At 39.5% G+C, this 21,641-nt stretch overlaps 1 protein-coding gene and 1 long non-coding RNA gene across 2 annotated transcripts; one reads left to right on the top strand and one right to left on the bottom strand.

Annotated features, from left to right (window-relative positions):
• Positions 1-12,007: 12,007 nt before the first annotated feature.
• LOC111254543 (uncharacterized) lies at positions 12,008-20,477 on the top strand. The gene is made up of 5 exons (XM_022815486.2): positions 12,008-12,364; positions 13,742-14,036; positions 17,125-17,276; positions 17,753-17,956; positions 18,534-20,477. The coding sequence occupies exons 1-5, from the start codon at positions 12,347-12,349 to the stop codon at positions 18,732-18,734; spliced, it is 870 nt and encodes a 289-aa protein (XP_022671221.1). The 5' UTR covers positions 12,008-12,346; the 3' UTR covers positions 18,735-20,477.
• LOC147754606 (uncharacterized) lies at positions 13,025-16,577 on the bottom strand. The gene is made up of 2 exons (XR_015317600.1): positions 16,371-16,577; positions 13,025-14,009 (listed from the first exon to the last, which is right to left on the bottom strand). It is a non-coding gene; the product is annotated as an uncharacterized LOC147754606 (long non-coding RNA).
• Positions 20,478-21,641: the final 1,164 nt, after the last annotated feature.

Below are 21,641 nucleotides of genomic sequence, written 5' to 3'. Positions count from 1 at the left end.
ATATCTCGCCCTTCAAGTTAACATAAGTCTTAACAGCAGAGGGAAAACAAAGTCTATTACAACCCTGTGTTGAAGTTATGAGGCTTTAACTACCTATTCGGGCGTTGGCTTATCGGTGATTTTGCTAGAAAAATTTCTGAAGGTGCCATCGAGTTCTACTAAAACGAGGATTACGAACAATTTAAAGTGGGCACACTATACTTATTGCGTAACATTTTCACTAAACATACTCCAACATGGCCCTAATTGGCTCTGAATGGTTTTGACCATTTGGACAATATTTTATTTACTATCATTCGAAATTATCAATCAGCTTGTTTCTTTCCCATTCGGCCCCAGTATAATAGTTATGTGTTAGATAAATTGCCAGGTCTTAGCTCAAGCGGATCAAATTAGACCTTTCCGAAGCCCAAATTCTTCCTTCGTGAAGACACTTAATATTCTATAGACTCTATGGAAATAGGTATTTGCTTCAAAGCAAAATGCGTTTTGCTGGCTGTTAGTGAGAGCATTTCCACGATGGCTGACAAACAAGCCAGTATATCATCCACCTGAGAGCGCAGTGATTGAGGAAAACACTTGCGGACTGCGAGCTGATAGAATAATAAACCACATGACAAAAGAACGCTTTGCGGGACATGGTGCCGCTAACAGCTTGCGCCGACAACCGGTCCTTTGTTGAATTTAGATCCCTTTGATGGATTCTGTTAATAGCCAACAACCTGGCCTAAGCTTCAAGACAAGCTTTAATCACAATCCTACAGAACAACTTACGGCCTCACACGTCTGTTCCCATGTCGATTACTAACTAAGAATTTAACATAACTTAATCTACTAGAAACCTCATTTACTACGAGAGCAAATGATAATTTCGTAATCATATTTATAATTAATAGTTCGTTCATACCCCCAGACCCTAATATACTCGGACTTTTCACAATCTGTATATTTGTGTGCGTGCGTTGGTACTATGAAAGGGACACACGCGTACGTTAGACACTGGTACATAATCCTAAGATTTGGCCGTCAAAACCAGTTATTTATGTTTAAATTATAAACCAGTGAAAATTACAACCCTCGTTAGGACATGCAGTTGTTTTCCTTGTATGATATTGCCTTTCTAGTATCTAGTACATCCAGCAGTTAGCGATTCCAACAGTAAAACCGTACGGTGAGTGTCATTCTCTTACTAGAGGATAAATTAATATAACCATTTCGACGACTATATCTGGAAAAGTAAGAGAGAAGCAGTGCAAAAGCCATTTGGAGAACCATTGATGGTTCGAACCTTGACGTACGCCGCTCGCCAACGGAAAGGAGGTTGTCATTGTTCCTCTGGCTCATATAAGGATGTCGGAAACTACCACCGAACGGAACGGTTCTACCTTATAGAATTACGTACAGGGTCACGTTAACATTGCAAGCATCCATGAGCAACTTTCTAAAGTCACTTGAAGAACGAAGATTTCGAAGCAGATTTCAATGTCGTTGTGGACTCGATAGCCTTGCGAGTGTTGTTCCGGAGAAAAGAAACACTGGATCCCTCCAGAGTCACGTTGGTCGTAGACGCAAAGCTACAGTTTCATTGTTAATAAGCATCACGCTTACCATTGTCGATGATAATCTTATGAAATACTATTGGAAATGAGTATATTTCCGGCCTATTTAAGTAACCAGTCTGACAGATGATGTGACTTGTCGGGCAAAAAGGATTGAGTACAGAGGAGAACACCCTCGAGTCGACTGTCACGTCACAGCACAGAATGATAAAATTTTTTGCAGAGCTAAATGAAATTATTTTTATTTAAACAAGTATCTATTAGGGCTAAAGGTTACGCTTCTTTACTCGACACAGTAACGTAGCAAAGATTTTGTTCTCAATTTGGGTAGTGACGTATTCCTTAAGCATAAACGCTCGTATGCGCTCAATTTCAGTTAGATGTGCCTTCTAGCAACGTGGACGTCCAAATTCAGAACGCAGTAGCTAAACCGATATCGAATCCTGAACAGGTTGTCCTATACATAGCAGATACTTTCATTATCCTTAATAAATTGAAGCACTTGTGACTATTATTTGTCATCGCTAGCTTTTCGTCATTTTGAGGGTTACCAAAGTCATTTTCATTCTAATGGGTCATTGTCGGTAAACACCGTAAAGTTTCACCACGAGCGTCGTGTTAATTATATGTATTACACATATACAAAGACAACGAGTTAACTTGAAGTCATTACCATTCGTAGTTGTTTCGTTTTCAACTGTCTTTTATGGCAGGCACCGAAAATCGTGCCCGTAGAGGCAATAAATATCAGCAGCATCGCACGCACGGTGACACCGGCTTTAAGCGATTTTCTGGGACGGTACGTCACACATGTGACTTCGTTCGCTGTTCTTAACAGAAAAAAACAAAAGTAGTAAACGCATCGTTGTTGTCATTAATTATACTTGCCCAGTTCATGATAGGACTGAGGGACACAGTCTCATTTACCAACCATAACCACGTTTTGCGGAGAGCTTATTAACGGTCTCGTACCCGAAGCAGAGAAGTTGATACAAAAGCAATTCTGAAATGGTTAGATAGATAACCCGGATAGAGTGGAATCGTTTAGGATGAGCCATTTGCGAATCTATATCACCCTTCCGGAATGGGGTCCAATAAAATCGGTTAGAACCAGATAAAGGTCGAAATGTATTTTCGGTAACCGGCTATCATACCTCATCGAACGACTTTATCGAAACTATACGCTTTGTCTGACATGTCTGTCCTAACGAGCTTCTTGATATTGTTCGATTTCTATTTTCAGTGTTTTAGCTACATTGTAGCGTGGGTCGTTGTGTTTGACCATGAGTTTATTGCAGCTTCAATCTAAAACTATCCATAGAAATTGTAGTGGAGGTCATTTATGGAAACTGATTTTCAAAATGTGAGGATAGTTACTTTTTACTTTGTCTAAGTGCAACTAGTTCACCAGTAACTTCGTGTTTGCGGAAACAAACTTTATGTTTGTCAACGGTATCGATCCATTATAGATTCGTCTACAAATGGCTCTAAAGACCAACTCTATGAATATAAAAGTCACTCCCTTTAGTTCCAGTGTAGTTACTCGATTGTGTAGCACAAATTTCACACTTAGGTAAAGAAAAAGTTGCCAAGCTTTTGAGAAAACGCACCTACTCTGAACACTTTTAGAAAAACAAACCTGAACGAATCTGCTCGATCCGAACGTTACTTCTACGGGCTTCATGAGGTATTCTCGTCAAGTATGTTTCCGACCGGGAGCCTACGTCGACAGGAGCCGCATAGTTGATCACAGACACTAGAACTAGATAGACAATTCGCTAGATAAATCGATTAGGTCCTTTCTTCGAGCCGGCACAACTCGACTGCGATCTTCGGCTTCACAAAACCTAAAACAATGTTATGAAGACTGCAAGAAGGCGAGAAGCCGGCTACAATATAGATAAATTAAACCTAAACAGCAAGAAGCTCGGGCGGAGCTGCAAGGTGTACGCGCTAACATGAAAAGTAATACGAAGAATCAGGCAACCCAATAAAATACCACCCGGCCTTAACTTAGGTGTTAATGAAAGTACCCGAATTGAACCCTAGAGGTTTTGTTGATCCTTTTAATTCATTCTTCACGCTGAAAGGTGCACGAAATCTATCCGGCCCTGTCGACCATACTTTTCTTCCGCCAGCGAATAAAACAAAATTCAGCTTTCCGGAACCCCTGGAAGAACTAAGATATTCTATAAAAAATCAAATACAAACGCCGATAACAGCGGAATACTAGCGTTAGCGCTTAGGCATGACGTAAACGACTTGTTGTTTGGTCCTCGAATGTTTATGTTTCAAACTTTATGTCCGGCGTCGCCTAGACCACCTAGACCACTAAGTGTCCCTAAGACAATGACAGGCTCTCTAATCTACACACTCTAACCCATCATTGGGTAAAACACCTACCTAAAGGTATCGATTCAGAAAACCTGAAAAACGTCGCGGAGTCCCTATTCATAAATTTTATCCCACCCGTGAACCTCTCAACAATTATCTAATGAATGTGCTTATCCTTGTTGACGCAGCTAGTAAATACCTAGAAAAAAAAAGTCTCATAAAACGGCATCTGACCTGCTTGAGCAGCCACAGCAGTTAGAGCTGCTCGTAGATTTTTGATGTTATTACGACGTAGCTCTTTTTCCTCTATTGTTCGAACGAATGGGTGTACGCGCTAAACATCGCCCGCTTGCGTTCCGATTGCCGTCTGATTCCGACAAGAGTTATGATAAGATTTTCTATGAACAACAAAAGATCGTGTAAAGCTGTTCATCCGAATGGTATTTAAATAGAAAATACTTATTTGTAATAAAAAAAAAGAGGCAGATAGCAAAACGTGTAAATGATGTATTTACAATTAATTATATCTGAATTCATTATCTAAATATTAATCATTCTGAGCGCCGGTCTCCATCTTCCGACTTTCCGTTGAAAGATAAGACCAATCTTCACGAAGACTCGCGTACACAGTTCAAGCATACGCGAAACATTTCAATTATCATAATTTATATATAAGAGCGCGGCTTTTGTGTTGCGATAGTGCGTCAAATGCATGGAAAGCATATGGGGTTTGTAAAGCATTATTCGGATCTTAACAAAAGTAGATAATTAAATATTGACTGTGATCGTGCATCTGCGATGACTAATGAGTGATTGATGATTAATATGATTGAATAGGATTACTATGATCTTTGACATATTGGAGCCCGTTTCTATGTGTGCGCTCCAAAAATTCCGTTCTACACTAGGACTTTTTAACCTTTTCTTTTATTTTAGGCATCAACAAAAGGAGTCAACGAACGTGATCCTGCTGGACAAGCAAAAAATTTGGCGTCTTGCTGCTGTCTTTTGCACCCCCTACCGCAGGCGTCAAGTTGGTCTGCGTTCACATGCAGAAACCACTGCGACGTACAGATGGAATTACTAGCGATTCAAGTGGAGCTGACTGGTATAGAGCTTCCAATACGTGGACCGCTGCAATTAAAGCTTCGTAGGTTGTGATAATTCTATCCTGTTACACCCGTTTTCCAAAGCACATTGAATAAGTTGAGGACAAACTTAAACGCTGAGGTCCTGCTGCGTTTGAGTCTGCACAATCTGACGGTCGATCACCAGGTTGTTCCTGTGTATATTCCTGCACATGCCCGTAGGCCAATAAAGATGCGGGCATACCGAATCGCCCACAGAGATCATCGTTTTGCTTGGAACAAAATACTGGACCGCTTGCGGCTTCCCTACTTTGTAATAGATCGAATAAGGCAAGAGTTTCGCTTAACTACAGCTTCCTGAGGGCGGAAACAGTTTTACTGGCCTAGCGAGCACGACAGGCTTGCGCTCGTTTATTTCGAAATGGCTCATCCTTTGTCTGTTAGTCAACAAACGTCAATGGAGGGCTAAATGGGCCAGACAGATAAACCCCAATGAATATTGCTAGATTTATGAAAAAAACTGAAGTCTTGCCATTTATCGGAATCGTGCTTCTTTTGGTCTAAGTAGTCCAACCACGAAAACAACTTGGGTCATGCCAACAATTGCTAGACGTTATCTACACCTAAAGTGTGGATACTGAATAAAGCCGGTAGCACTCCGAGACGTCGGGCCAGAGTAAAGACAAAAAAAAAAAGCGAGACAGGAATATTTAAAGATGAAGGTTACTAGTTTTAATACTATGTAACTTATTATGTATTATTTTATAACAAAAAGGGTCTAGTAGACTGAAACTTATTCTCAGTCTCCAATAAATTTTCGTACTTTGTTATGGAATAAAGTTGCTCTAAGGAATTTACAATACTTGAGCTGTATGGACTAATGAACGCAGTTACGATATATGGCTTCCGCAGACGAAGCGCGGGTGTTATGCTTAATTAAATTAATAAAAAATCATTCGCAGATAGGATTAAATAAAACTATAAGTTAGGGCGTGCTACTGTTTTGATCTATAAACAGATTGTGGATCACATCATCAAGGTTCGAGTATGTCATTTTTCATAGCAATGAAATTTCAGGTAATCTTTTTTTACATCCTGTGTGCCTACGCATACTATTTTTTTTTGTCTTTGCCGCAAAACGAGCAACACACAGGGCAACTTGATGTTTATCTGCTATCCTTTCCTAAAGTTCTGTTCGCGGAATGAATTGAAAAACCAAAATCATCAAATTCAAAAAGCCATACAAAATTCAACGGATGTTGTGTGGATAATTCTTGTTTTATCTTTTGTTTAACTAGAATTACCTCCTCGGAAAATTAGATTACTCATCGATCCTTTAATTTGATTCTCATTATTATTCTCTTGTACTGCATGTCGCCTTTCAAGCACAGAGGGATGTTGTTGTTATGATGGCGTTATCACCTGCGGCAAAAAATTCTCGACGATGCGCTGTTATGCGCTGGATGTCTATGTATTTTAACGCGCTCTGACCAAAGTTTGACCTCGTGCTCCATTGCTGCCTGAAGAAGCGATTGTGTTGTATAATACCTATTTGGTCTATCATCGTATACGCCGCGGCACTATACACAGGATATCCACCTTACTAATTAACTCTCGGGACGCGTACGTAAAATCGTTGCAAATGTGTATTGTAAATATGGACTCTATGTCACTGATCCGCTTCGTCAAAATAGACGAAAAGTAACCTTGGATACTGCCTCTCTATTGGCTAAACCTATTACCGTCCAATAATATTGATCGATGGGTCGGATCTGTCTATGCTCGATTGTCAAACTACACGCAGCAAACGTCGGACATCAGATATGATTGCCAGCAGGGTCCGATCAAGCATTCATGCATTCCTAGACAGACTCGAAGTCTGCTAAATTTCAATGTCGGCTAATAAGGTACCTCAATATACTATTTTAATCGTGGTTGTCCTACACACACCGCTAGTCTTTTTAAAATAGCACCTCAGGAAGGAACATTGTCACCAACAGACTTCATTAAACTCTAATTAGCCCTACAACCAATTGAGGCTGCTATCCGAAAAGAGCTGGTAGTAAGTACTTCTCCGCTGTTTTTCAGGCCTTTAGTAAATAAACTTTTAAGTCAGAGGCAACAGTTACGAAGACTGTTGAAATACGAAAGATAAAACCCTTTACACAATGCGATAAGCATCGTTATTATTAGAATAACATTGGCATAGCTTATCTCAACAGACGTTTGCCAGATACATATATTAGGTTAGTAAGAACTCCACTCATAGTGAAGAGAAATGATAATAGAAAAAATGTAGTTCCTGCAAAGTCGTTCTGTGTGTGCTTGACCTTCAGCGTGGTCCGTTCTGATAAAGTTGTCGCAATCACTCGCCGATAATCGCCGACCGGCTCCGGACGGAACACAAGATTAAACAGCATTGCAGTCTTCATTCAAGTATAGAATAAAATGACACATGCATCAAAATTTGTCCTAGTACGACCATTCCATTAACCTTTCTAGACATAAGGCAATATGGATGTCCAGACCTTTTCTCCATGTCCAGCCAGATCTTTTACGTAGTCGCCACCGATTCTCTTCATACGATAGAGAGGCGCCGACACAGAAGCTACCAATTAGGTCTCGATAATTATAGTTAAGATAGCACACAGTGCGTCCTACCTTTCTAAAAGGTGCCATTCAGGGGTCTGTTGTTACATCACAGGTGGCTAATTACTTCGATGCCATCGATACGAACTGTTTATTGCTAACTGACGAAATAATAGCGAAGATAAAACGTAGATGCGGATCGACCGAAGACAAATGCAGGACTAATTAGCCGTTAAACTTAGATGTCGAGTCTGTATTTAGCGTGAGACTCAGATAGTAATTATAAATGGAGTGGGATTTCCTTTGAAGACTGTTACGCAGATCACGCAATACCCTTTATCTATTTATATTATGAAGTATGAACATTGCTCGCAACTGCAGTTGTACTGCTGATGTTGATACAAGGAATCCTTTTTCGAGCACTTACTTGGACAACGGCGCAGCTCTTAATAAATTGTTAAGAACGCTTTTTAGCAGCAATCTGTAACATTTTAAATCATCGAAAACTATGCTACATCTAAAAGCCATCGCTGAAGTCGAAAAGATGTTTGGCTCGCAATTAAAATTTGACTTCACTAGGAGTACCTGGACAATCAAAGTTAATAGCTTGTAGAACAACTATAAGTTGTTTCGCGTTACTCAAATAGAGCAATGAATGTATCACTGCAGGAGATCATCTAAGATGAAACGTAAGGCTTCAAAGGGTTCCGTGGATATTCTCGCTCTTTGAACCTACACAGACCGAGGCGGAGTGTTGTCATTCAGTGCAAAAATGTGGGTCCTAACCTTGTTCCTTTTGCATCTGTACCATTCCGCCACGCCGGCGTATGGCAATCAAGCCCATCCGTCACTGACTGAAAAATGCCAATACTATTCTCGTGCCGAGCTTCTTGACAAAAAAAGCGTTTACAACATATTCATCAGCGATAACTTTAGTAGCGTCACGACCAAAGAGGTTAGCAGAAGACCACTTTCAATAAACACGTTTCGGTTAGGGCCGACCGATTGGCCTCTTACTTCGAAGACAGAGCTGCTTGCTGAAAAACTTCACTCAAAAAACCAGGGGTGCAGCAAAGACGGGCTCCATTCCAATCTACAAAGGGGCAAAAGACAAGCCAGCTTATCCGAAGCGTACGCATTCGTCACGTAATTGTCCTACACGTGCGTCGATCGAGGTAATGGAACGGAGCTATCTCGTAGCACAAAATGACGAATGGACCTCACAACCTTTTCGTCAAACTCACGGTGACTCACAGATTCAGTACACATCTATATAATCAACATATTAGACATGATGCACTATAAGTAATAAATATGTCTCTATCTTTTATAGGTCCATCTATCATTTTTTCGTAAGAAATTCAACATCGACCCGTGTGCCTATGTGCCGAAGCTGTGATTATTTGATGCGCTAACTTAGCGTTCGGACTTACTTTCCCTTTACACCTAGCGTCAGTCGCTTGTAGGCACAAATGCTGGGAGTTTTTGAATAAAAAAAAATATACACACGCAGATACGCAATGCGCACGCACGATGAATGTATTTTCTTGCGTCATATAAAGATAACAATGCGAAACTCGTACACTTACTTGCTACTGCTTCTTCTAGCAAACGAATTTTGTCGCGTATACCTTTTAGGGAACGCGACTGACTCAATAAACTCTCCGTCCCGTTCTTGTCGCTGGTTCTATTTTTTGCAAAATATCACGTTCAAGGTGGAATCGTAGGGGGCAATGCACTTAGAACAATACACCGGACAGCCACTGTTATTGAAAAGTGGACGAAAATCGAGACGTCAAAGTTCATCACAGAAGTCTATTCACACGACAACATGCACGCAGTCCGCTTTCAAGTGATGAAACACCCACTGCAACGCGATATCATATTTAATTCCTTTGTTTCTGAAGTAAATACTTACCGTATACAGGGTAGAAAATAGAGATGTTGTTGAAAAATGGCACTTTGCCTTGAATTAAGGTACAGAAACTGTCCGGTGCTTTGTCTACTATAACTAGTCCATATTCAAGCGGTGTATCTCGTTAGCTGCCCCATTCGCAGTGATCGGTTGTGGATAAGTTCGTTGTTCTCCAACTTGCTAGCCTCACAACTTGATATTGAGATCCGTATAGAGTGATACATGTAGCTTTTACACCCTGCAAGGACTCTATTGATCATCTTCAAAGTAAAAGCATGTGGTTAATTTCTGTGACGAGCAACTCAGGTAGGAAAAGCGTTATAATCCATCTAATTTTCCTGTGCAAATCGTGTGAACACGATCCGTTCCATGATCCTGATGACGAACTTCCGATAAATCCCTTTACTCCCTTGCCCCTTATACAAAAGTACCACAGGTATACTGAAGCTCATTGCTATTTCCTAGATGTAGAGAAAAGGAGCAAAGGCGCGTCGCTGTGGAACGAAAAGACAGTTACATAGTCGTCTGATCACGCCGATACAAACCGCGGGTGATAGATCGTTCTGTGTTAAACCAGATCACAATCAACAAGCAGATACGATTTGTTTCTCATCCGTTACTTGACTACAGAGGATAAAAGTTACCGCAGAGAGACACCAATGGGCGCAAAGATGGTAAACATTAATTAATATACACTCATTTACGCGTATGGTATAGTCATAATAATAGTGATGATGTATGAATTCAGCCCCTTGCATATGCGTGTTTGTGGAGATAATCATCAATTATTTTTTGGATTGTAGGGCTGCAATCACTAAACATCGACGACGACGCGCAGATAATGGTAGCTAACCCGATAAAAAGATTGGTGTAAAAAAAATTGGGCTAAAACAGCTACTGATTTTATCGACGGTCGCAGTTGCTGTAAGGAATAGAAAAGGCGGTCATGGGATGGCGGCTGGGTACTTGGCATCTGCAGAAACACCACCTGCATCCGATCACGAAAATAGGGAAAGCCATGTTCCAATATTCGTTATAAATAACAACATAATGTTACGCAGCCATATTTGAACAATAATAGTCCTAAACTGGGTGATCTATTTATCTACTAAAAGCAACATGTACATGATCTATACATATACAAATCAATCGATAGCCAACAATGCAATCAGCCGAGATGATTCTCATCTCTTTCCTTGTTTTTGCTGGCGATTATAGCATCTCTCAGTTTGCCCTTAACGCAGCCTTGATAAGTGACAAGTTGTATGTGCCTTACAAAATACGAGTCTGATAACTTTACTTAATGGGAATATTAGCTGGTTGGTGTCGGTAAGCCCATGTCGAAAATTTGTCACAGATAGTATTATTGAGTGTGCACTTCAATAAACTATTACAACACAGATAAACCTCGCTACAAAAAAGGATTTTTAAAACAGTCTCCCTCTTTCTCACTGTACATATATATAAATATCTATATGTATATGTATATATCCTAACTTCTTAATAATGCTTTTTTTTTTTCTTTTACTCAATGTCCTTTATGGCATGCAGTCGTTTAATGCGAGTGTGGCTCCCTCTGCCCGAGATAACTGTTATCACACCGCTGAATTCTAGTATTAAATATTGTGAGTTAATTATATACCGCGTGTAAGTAGCATATAAAAATAATTAATGTTTCGGTCTTCCAGTCGTAAGCTGATGCTTTGGAATTTCATCTTTGTTGTCTACAGACACGCTTTTTTTTTCTTGAAGTTTCTAGGACTAGTAAATATAAATCTCGATTGTACTGTTACTCTGCAGGTGAAGATCCGGACTGGATAAAGTGCAATGTTCATTGTCTGAAATATTGTATCGTTCATTCATTCAACACCAAACAGGTTCTGAGCGCGATCGAACTGAATAATTTAGCCCATATAACCTAAACCTGCCATACGGAATCTTTAGGAGAAGTTCTGTATAACCATGATTACCTCTAGTTGTTTGATCTACAGAATGTTCCAGTATTATCAGTGTGATGAACTCGACGAAAAAAAGGTGACGCGTTCCACTATCAAGAGCAACTGGGCTTTTCAAAAAGTTATTCAATTAACATTCATAAACGGTAAATTGCAAGTGGTATCAGCTCTATCTTGTGTTATAGTTTATTATTTAGAATCGTAATTAAGTTACCTAGAAAAGTAATGTATACGAATCTCTTCACCTTCACCTTCACCTTCAGCTGATTATATCTATCACTATAACAGCTCCTGAATTCATCTAGTTGATTCTTTTTAAAAAATGGCTAGGACGCACCGAATCACCCGCGCAACGATCCTACATGCTTTTTAGCCAGCTACGCAAATGAACGATTAGAGTCGCTAATAAACTTCGACCGTTTTAAAGTTGTCTGTAACGGATCAAACGACCACTTTTTCATGGGTGGATACATAATCATGACTAGTAACCGTTTTGGAACTTTACAAAGCACGATCGGAATAACTGCCTCTAATTTTTCAGCTCATCCGTGGCTCTGCGGTGTCCTTATGCACATCTACTTTCGGAGACGATTGGAGTTGCCACCGCAGTGGAAAGGGAAGGCGCCGAAATCTTTGATTCTTTCAGAGACGCTGGGTCCGCGCCGCCCACTTCCAGAGCCCGTGAGGACGCTGCGATCTGTCTGAGTCCTTTCCTTTCCGACTTTGGACGGAGAGGAGAAAGCGGGTTCCGTAAAAATCAAATAAGAACCCTATTTGCGGCTAGAGTGACAGAGTAGCTTCATCCTCGACCGACTTCGAAACGCCAAAGGTTTCGACCGTAACTCTACTCTGTGTCGTGTGGATGCTGGTATCTGCGGAAAGCGGCTATACAATCAATTCGGAACAATGGCGAAGGCAAATAAGGTGAGTGTCGCCTGTCAACTCCTTCAGCCTCCCCTCGGCTACTACTAGAAATCTATCCAAAAAAGAAGTTAGTTAGTGAGAAATGCCCTTCCCTAAAAATTTAGTCATTCCTATGATTGCCTGTGCCCAAATGTGGACAAGTATCATCACAGAACTGCCATAGTGAATACACGACGAGTTAGCAGGGCGAGTGTTAGCTGCAAGGAAAACACACCGGACATGAATAAGCCTACCGTGTATCAATTAAGACGGAAATATATATCGATCTCAGTGAGGCTCATGAGCGCTACGGCTGGAATTTCAGTCGAACTTCCCTACATTTCCTAGACCACAGTGAAGATGGGGTCAGTTTTTTTTATGTCAACTCTCGATCAAATTCGACTAAGTAGACAAACGTCTAGTGAATCATAGAATCACTGTGTTTTGTTCGGTCAGTTACAGTTGTAGTGTCACTTTTAGGTATTAACTTGAGTAAATAGGTCAATAAGTTCGAAAAAGCAACGATGTCTATACTGACTTCCATTCTCCTTCGGAGGTTGAACTCAGCTACACACATCTCCCATCCCAGTTTCCTATGAATTAAGCAGAAACTGGTATCGAATGAAATAAGTGAGCAGAAAAAGGCTACGCAGGCCAATGTGCAAAGATGAAACGTTGCAATGAAATTTGCACCCATTTGATAAAAGGCCATTTATATATACTTATTTCAGCTTTTGCTAGAAGCTAATATAACCGTAATCACTGTACAGCCGCTGCTATTTATTATAAGGGATGCTATTCTGATCTGTTGGGCGCATCTCCCTAATGGACCAAGTAGCTGGAAATTGAAAACATTTTAGTAAAAATCTTAAAAAAAAAAGTATATGCAGAATCTAAGCCACACACTTTGTGTAGCCGCATGTGCACCTATCGCTCTGAAATTATCATTGTATTACGAGCAGTTTCCACCGAATCTCTGCCAAAATTTTCGATTATAAAAATCCAGACAGAATGCGCCAATCTGGACACGGAAATGGTAGTTTTTAGCTCCATAATCTTCAATTATCGGTAACATGGTTCAGCTAATTTGTCATTGTGTGAAGTAATATCATTTTTGAGTATCTCATCGCATTTCAGTGGGGCGTGTTTCGTTGTTCTTTAATTTTAATCTTTATCGATAGCGCAACTGTGTGCTATAAGAATAGCGTTATATGAATAATCGGCTTAATATATAAATATGTTTTATCGCCTTTAAAGTGAACATCTTAGAACGCATTTTATGTTTTTACAAAAACACTGACAGAATCAAAACTTTGGAAAGAGTAGTTTTTCTCAGGCGCAAATGTCGTGTACACCTCATTAATGGCATACATTTTTTTACATTATCTCTATTACTAGTTACAATTAGGTTTCGTTGTATACGTTGCCGCCCTATCAGCGAGTCAAGCGGCTCCTCCGTCGCGGTTACATTGGACTGTTCCACCAGTGCGCGCAGCTCCAGCGTTTGAAGATAATTTATTTTCTCCGACAGTTGGCAGGTCAATGCGTGAAAACGACGCCTATCTCGAAGGTAACTCAGTCCAAAATAACGGCCCATTCAATGAGGGGGCCTACTCATTCTCTTACGACGTTCAGGCCGAAGATGGAGGACATTCGCGTCAGGAGACTAGAGATGCCAACGGTACAATTACAGGTGAACGTTAATTTGATGTGGTTTTATTTTAACTCTTATCGATAAGCTCATCTCTACTTAGTTAAGTGCGCGATTGCTTACGGAAATGACAAAACACAAATAAAATTACTAAAATCATCCCAGATGAATATCTAGCATTTTGGACGTTGAGGCTCATTGCTAGGTCAACAGGTACGTGGGGTTCATAGAGCGGCTGGTCATTCGTTGTGTAGTACTATTTATTTACCTGCTTGTACATGGTTGTTGAACATTGCATTTCATAGGGACTTCTGGGAAGGCTAGCGATTGTACTGCCTTTTCCGCCCGGGTACATGTAAAAAAAGGTTACCGGCCTTTGTTCCTCGTGAGCAGTAAGAACTTCCACATGTGTTATCACCATATGTATAGTGAATCATTCACAAATAGGGCTCACAAAAAAACTGTTGGACATGTCGTCTAGACCATGTCGGTTTTTAACACTTTCTAATGCTAATGGAAACTCGCAGTAGCTAAGTTGTCATTGTATAAACTACGTACGAGATGACATCATGTTTAACATGAAAAAATTACAGTCTTGAAGAAAGCCAAATTGTCAAAAACAAACAAATCCACACCTAAACAATCCGTTTTTCTTCAGCCGCAAGATCTGCGGTAACAGATTTTTTGTTATTAAGACATTTGTATTATTAGAAGAAACACATAAATTTCGAAACGCCGAAATCTCTGAGGGAATGAACGCGCCAAAAAGCACTTTTTTATATAGGTATCTCAATATGGCGTAGCTAGGTGATTCACAGTAGTATAATTGTACGCTTTTTGTTAAACACCATGTATGTGTGTAGTCGTACGGACCTTCGCTTGTAAAGATCCTTATGTTACTGTCATTTTGAATTTTTAATTACTTGAGAAATATACCAATACTTAGATTTGAACGTATATTCACGTTTGTTTAGCCGCAAACTGATCAGACATCAGTATGCTTTTAACATATTTAACTCTAGTGAAGTACTAATAACAGGAATTATATTCGTATTATTATTATATATTTATTTTTTTTCACAAATTCACGAAAATACCGTGCGTGTATTTAAAACAGTTGAATCTTAATGCCCTGGCTATCTCAGTTTGCAGCTGTTATTATCATAGGCTGGCGATCATTATCTGCACTATCATTAAATACATTAAAAAAAAATTGTAAAAATTATAATATAATTTCTAATTATACTCAATTCGTTGTTGGATTGTTTCGTTTCGAATTGCTTTGGTTTACCGCTGTTAAGCGAACGTCGCTGCCAACGTGAGAATGCTCCATTGTGATGTCGTTTACGACCATGCCTTCCTGACATTTTACATTGATTACCTTTCATTTTGTTTTTTTTTGTTTTTGAAGAATCGTGTGTAATCATAGTAAACGAAAGCTTCCAAGGCAACTCTAAAAAATATTTTGTTGGCGTTAAAGGCAGACAATAAATATTCTGCAACTTGTTGGTATATTGTATCGCTTACTTAACCGGATCGAAACGCAAACTTTCGAAGTACGCCAGGAAAAAACAAAATAATTACATTTACAAAAAAAACAAACTTTTTACAGACAGCGATATGATCGCGTCCAGTTTGCCTGCAACATCAAATTTCTTGTATACATCGATCTCGTCTTTCGTCTTTTTTTCTGGTTACAAAATTATTGGCATCTGGACAGCGGCCAGTGAGATCTGGATGCTAGCTTGACGAACCTAAAGTGATTGGTAGAATATTACTATATCCATCATATCATCAACATATTATACCATCGTAAAAACCATAAAGTTAATGAGCGAATAGCCATTCTTTATGTGGAAACAACTATTTAACTTAAACGGAAAAGCCCCACACGGATGAACGATACTTCTATGCCAGAAGCATGGATTTCGTTTCTGGCTTCAAAAGCGCTGAAAGTGTCTCAGGATCACAGAATGAGACGAAAAAGCACGCCGAATGCCAATTCGTTAGCCCTAAATTTCACTCACTGAAAATTTGACGGTAGTGAATACGAAAGATATCCAAAGTGATAGCGTCGGCCGATTATAATCAGATTTACAAGCAGTAGCAAACACAGTACTGAAACACGGGCTTGACATAAACATATAAAATGTTCTCCTCTCTCTCTCTCTCTCTCTCTCTCTCTCTCTCTCTCTCTCTCTCTCCCTCTCGTTCTATAATTACGGTAAATAACGTAGACGAGCGTAGCGATATTAATAACAGGGTAGTGATCGTGACAATTCAGTGCTGAATATGTGTTTCTTATTCGTAAGTCGGCTTGACGAATAATTATTCCAATACATAAACAGAGTAGAAACACAGAGAATTACTACTGACCTTTTCTGATTGGACCTTCGTTGAGCCAAAGATGCGGCCATTATCATATTGAGCCAAAAATGTGACGTTAACCCGCCTATTCTCAGTAGTTCGCCCCGTTAGAAGGACCATTTCCCTCAGGTTACTGTATTAGAAAGATCGCCAGGCGAAAGATACCGAAACCTATAGATCATTTTGCAAGTAGGAGAATCGGTCTATATGCAAGGATGGTACTGACCAATTCTGTGCCACGTTTAGCATGTTTACTCCGGTTGATAGACAGATGCACAGACCAGCATGTCCAGGGGACCTTGTACACATCGCAACGCTTTTCGCAAAAAGACCTTCTCGACGATCCTAATCTCCCGCTGGTTTTAGCTTTGATATGCGTACGTACATGCTCATTCTACATGCGGATAGCACATGCGCTTGCTGATTGGCCTTAGCCGAATAGCCTGCTGCACTAGGCGTATATACAGATTTGGGAACGCATGGAATATATTCATAAACTGTCATTTTTTGTATAGTTGTAATGCTTTCGTAGTAGAGTATATGTGCTATGTGTGATGTGGCTCAGAAAAACAGCCTATTACCGGATTAGTAATACCGGCATAGGAAGCTCTAAGCACCGCCTGTCAAAACGGTCGTTTTCGATACGAAAAGTAGTGATTGCATACAATTTCCAATTACTCGTAATTGCTCGTTGAATGTATGGACGCTTACCACTCGTCGCAACCTCTACTTTCAGCCTTAAATCACTACATGCTTTTTGCAGGTAGCTACACAATTGCCTTAGCTGACGGCCGTCGACGAACTGTGGAATATATTGCTGATGCGGACGGTTTCCGCGCCCGGATCAACACGAATGAACCTGGAACAGGAGATGACGCGCCTGCCGACGTGCAATGGAATTCATCAGCAGAACCGGTATGACCTTACTTCAAATAGTTAAAATAAGGCAAGTTATGTGATTAACTGCCTCGGTCCAGCAGAAAAAGACCAGGCAAAAACTACCATCTATTTTATAATTCTTACAATTAGACAATTAACGGACGGCCCAGTAGAGTTTGTGTACGCCCAGCAACCAGATATTCAAGATAACATTTTCAGACAGCACGTTAGCATGCGCCGTAGTCCTCGCACTTCACTGTATACGAGTACTAATTCGTGCTTATTAAAAGCCTTAATTTCAGTAATAGATGTAGCTGTGATACCCTTATTCCAGTGTCAATCATTCTCATGTTGGTGGAGATTTTTGCCTTTAAGACAAAACGCATACGTCTAAATGTAACAATCCTTGCAAGCTGATATCAAATGCAATAAAGTATTAAAAAAAAATCTAAAGGTGAGGCGTGCTTGTTGGAAAAAATCAAATAGCTTAAACACCGTTTGTCATTGTTTAGACTACTCCTGTTGCACGACCACCTGACGCTCAACCCGGCGCTATCGGCGAACAACAGCCCCCGTCTGATCAAAAAAAGCCGTTCATTGAGGACACCAGGCCGCCAACTCATATCACGTCGCGCCTGCCCACAGCTCAACAACCTGTCGAAACTGTTGCGTTAATTCCCATTGCAACATCCCCCGGTGATCCGGATGAGCCTCGTGTAAGTGCTTTACACTATAATCTGACAAGGGAGGCGCTGCAAACGTTTTTCACTTGAAAGCGTATCATGCTTTAGACGAACGGTAATGTATGCCGATGATTGCTTTCTCGTTTGACAGCCCTGTCGTTCAAAGAAGCAAATATATGCCTACATACGATGAATCTATATGCTTGAGACGATCGTTTAATGTGTCTACTATGTCAGTTGTCTTCTGCGCATAATATTTCATTATTTAATTATATGGCAGTGTTAGCTTCCACTGCAATGTTAGTCACATCTGAACACATAGAAAACATAGTGAACACCTAATAAATGAGACGGAACATTTATTAATTTGATTTTACTAATACTTGTACACAGGATTTTTTACATTTTAACCAGAACATATTCAATGAATCCATGTTTTGGTGAATTTTGACCACTACATTTATTCTACATGTATTAATTTATTTACACGACAATACTATTGATGCATACAATGATAGTCGCTTAACGTTCGATTAACGTTCTTTTTAAGTCAAATACCATTTTCAAACGTATTCCTGAACTTAAGTAATAACGCAGCATTGAATTGCAGTCACCTCATCATCCGCCTCGCGATTTCCTTCCCCCGAACCCCCCCAGCACGACCCAGCGCGCGCCTGCGCAGCCCATCAACATTGTTTGGGCCCAACCTATCGCCTTCGCCTCAGCCCCCTGGCAACCGTATTTCAGCACTTACCCGTCCGGCATCGTTCAAATACGGGCCCCTTATTCGATTATTAAGAAGAAGAAGTAGGTTCTTGGTGGGGATCATTCAAAGATACTTTTTTTTCACAAAAGTGTAGAACCGGGCATTTAATTGGCGATGCTGGCTCGCCTCAAGGGATTCAAATAGACCCTCTTGTGGACTGTTCATGTGCCTGGGCATTTTTAATGAAAACAAAAGAAATGTACAACAAAAAAAAAATAGCACGTAGCAGTACAATATTAGTGAATGCTCATGTGAAATTTCCTGATTGTATATACGAGCTACAGAACTGCTGCTTCTTTTCTGAAGACATTAACAGCGAAAAAAAAAGCGTGAATGCGTGAGAGAGAAAAGGTTTGCGTGGCACACTTGGGACGCCGGAAAAAAACTTCATTTGATATAATTATCCATACTGTTGAAGAAGCCCTTTTCTTTCGAAATACTACACATCTGTACATTTTCTCTGTAAAAAAATGGATCCCCAACAATAAACCTAGTTTTAAATCCGTGTTTTCGGTGAAAGATAACAGATGCGCGGGATAAATTCAAACAACTCTGTTTGCCAGTTTTAAAAAAAAGTCTCTATGCAGAATAAATATGGCTGTCAAGGACGAATGCAAAGAGACCGAATTCAGGAGAATTATTACACTCACTCACGAAGTTACGGATACTGTGTGCAGAATTGTTCTTCATTTTTTATCCAGCGATGAAAAAAAAATCTGCAACTGTAGGAATGCGTCATAATGCGCCTTTTCCCGGTTCAACTCCGGAGTAACCGTTCCTAACTCCTTAAAGCTAAAAACCGCTTACTTGAGTCTGCTCGAACTAACTTTCTCCTATAAGACCAAATTATTAAAAAAAATTGCAGTTACTCTTATGACAGTTTGTGTTTCCGTCAAAAGGATAAAAAATAGTTACTATATTCCGCTATTCGCCAATTGTAGATTATGATAAAATAGAGAATCTTTCTTGCGCTCAAAATCCCTGTAATGAACCCGATTTTTTAGCACTTCCTTCTCCACTTTTCTTGAAAACACTTATTGGTTGGTGCATTCAAATTAGGCAAAACTTTGATGGGCGTATACACATACGTTCCTTTGCTGCTCCTAGTACCAGACCCTAAAAGCCAGTACTTTCTAGCGTAAAACAACAAACTCGTTATGGCAAACAATGGTGGGTCGTTTTAGATATCTGAGCAAAGATCAACTACTATCAAAGGTTTTTGCAATTGACCAATCTTCACTAAAAAAGCTTTTTTTTTCTTTGATCCAAACCAACGACCCGCGTTACGGTCACTTCTCATAGGGCCTCTGAGACATTCAAGAAAGATCTTTATTAAGAGCCATTTAAGATAGGAGAATACCAATTTCTAATATGGACGTTCAGGTAAATTTTAATAATTAGTCTTTTTGACATTTTCTACGTTTTTCACAACCTTTTGCATTTTTTGGAACCTTTGTCCTGCTATCAGCCTAATATTTTAAGCCGTTGAATTTTTTTTGTATTCAACTTATTTGGATGATTAACCAATTAGTTCAGCGCGTTTACACCTGCCAATATCGCTTGACGCACGATTGATATTGAATTACTAGCGGATTGAAGAACAATTATATTAAAAACAATTCAGTTAGTGGTCGAAGTCCCGAATCGAAAATGTAACTGCGATGGATAGCTATAACCAATGTGACCATCGGAGATAACACTTCCCGAAAAAAACTCGTTTAAATCTCTGCTTTTGTTTAGATGCGGTTATAGAAATAAAGGATAACTAACGATAATTTAGACCCTATATACGTGATTGAATCATTCCTGCAAAAATTCAAGTATATGTAAGTCTTATGTAATGTTGCTAAATATACTCTATAACAGAAGAATGGGCAAGATATTAAAAATAAACTAAAAAAATATACATTGTTTATTATGTAAATATGCAGAGTGTATCAAAATTATATTATGTTCCACAAATTTGTGTCTTTGTTTTAAATTCTGTATTCAAGCTACACGCACCTGAGGAACGAATCTCTCTGATAAAACGGTCGACTATGATAAAAAGAAAAGACCAACACTCAAATCAATTCGGTGAAAAGAGTTTTCAATCAAAGTGGAACAAAAACATTGTCGTATTGACTTATCTGAGAAAACAAAAATGGCATTTTTGACATAGCAGACAGAACGAATATAAGCTCACACCTTTGAAAAACTTTGTTTGCTATTAAGAAAAATATGTGTACAATTTTAATAAACTCGAACCTGATTTTCTCTAACCAAAAAAATCACTTTCGCTTGTTATTGTATTCTCTATTGATTAAAATCGAAGAAAAGAAAGATGGCCATCGTCATTGCTTAAATACTTCCTCAGCATGTTTATATATTTACATAAAACAATATTTTTCACCTGTACTGTGATGGGCGTGCTTGCAATTTGCACTCATCCATAGTCATAAAAACAGTTCTGTATAAATATCATTGATCTCAATATTGATCTCGTTTTTTCTCTCTAAACCTAAGATGAAGAGCTATTTCCAAGCAGCTACTAAGCACAGCACCTGTTACCACTATATGTGACCTGTAAATTACAACCACCACCGATTCCTCCTAACGATCTCAAAAGCTCGAAACTCCTCACGCGATCGATGATACACTCGAAAGTATTCGCTAACCCCGTTTTTCAAGGGGCAATCGTAAGCTATCAACAATCTTTCATATAATAGTATGACAATGCTAAATTTATTATTTCGAAGTACCATTTGGACTGCCTTTAATTACTAGTGTGCATATCCTAAGGCAGGTTTCTTGCAAGTATCAGGCCATAAAATTGACGCAACCACCTTAACTACTCTGATTATCATTTTCTTTCGTTTGTGCGGTGTTTATATACAAAGATGCGCCGACTTAAACTGTAATCAGCCGCAAACCACAATTTAAACTCATATCCCTTTTTCTCTACTCATATAT

This window comes from Varroa destructor, unplaced genomic scaffold, assembly GCF_002443255.2.
Source record: "Varroa destructor unplaced genomic scaffold, Vdes_3.0 BEIS01000007.1, whole genome shotgun sequence".
Classification (NCBI taxonomy): domain Eukaryota; kingdom Metazoa; phylum Arthropoda; class Arachnida; order Mesostigmata; family Varroidae; genus Varroa; species Varroa destructor.
Note: the sequence above shows the minus strand (reverse complement) of the source record. Positions and strands in the feature narration are given on the sequence as shown.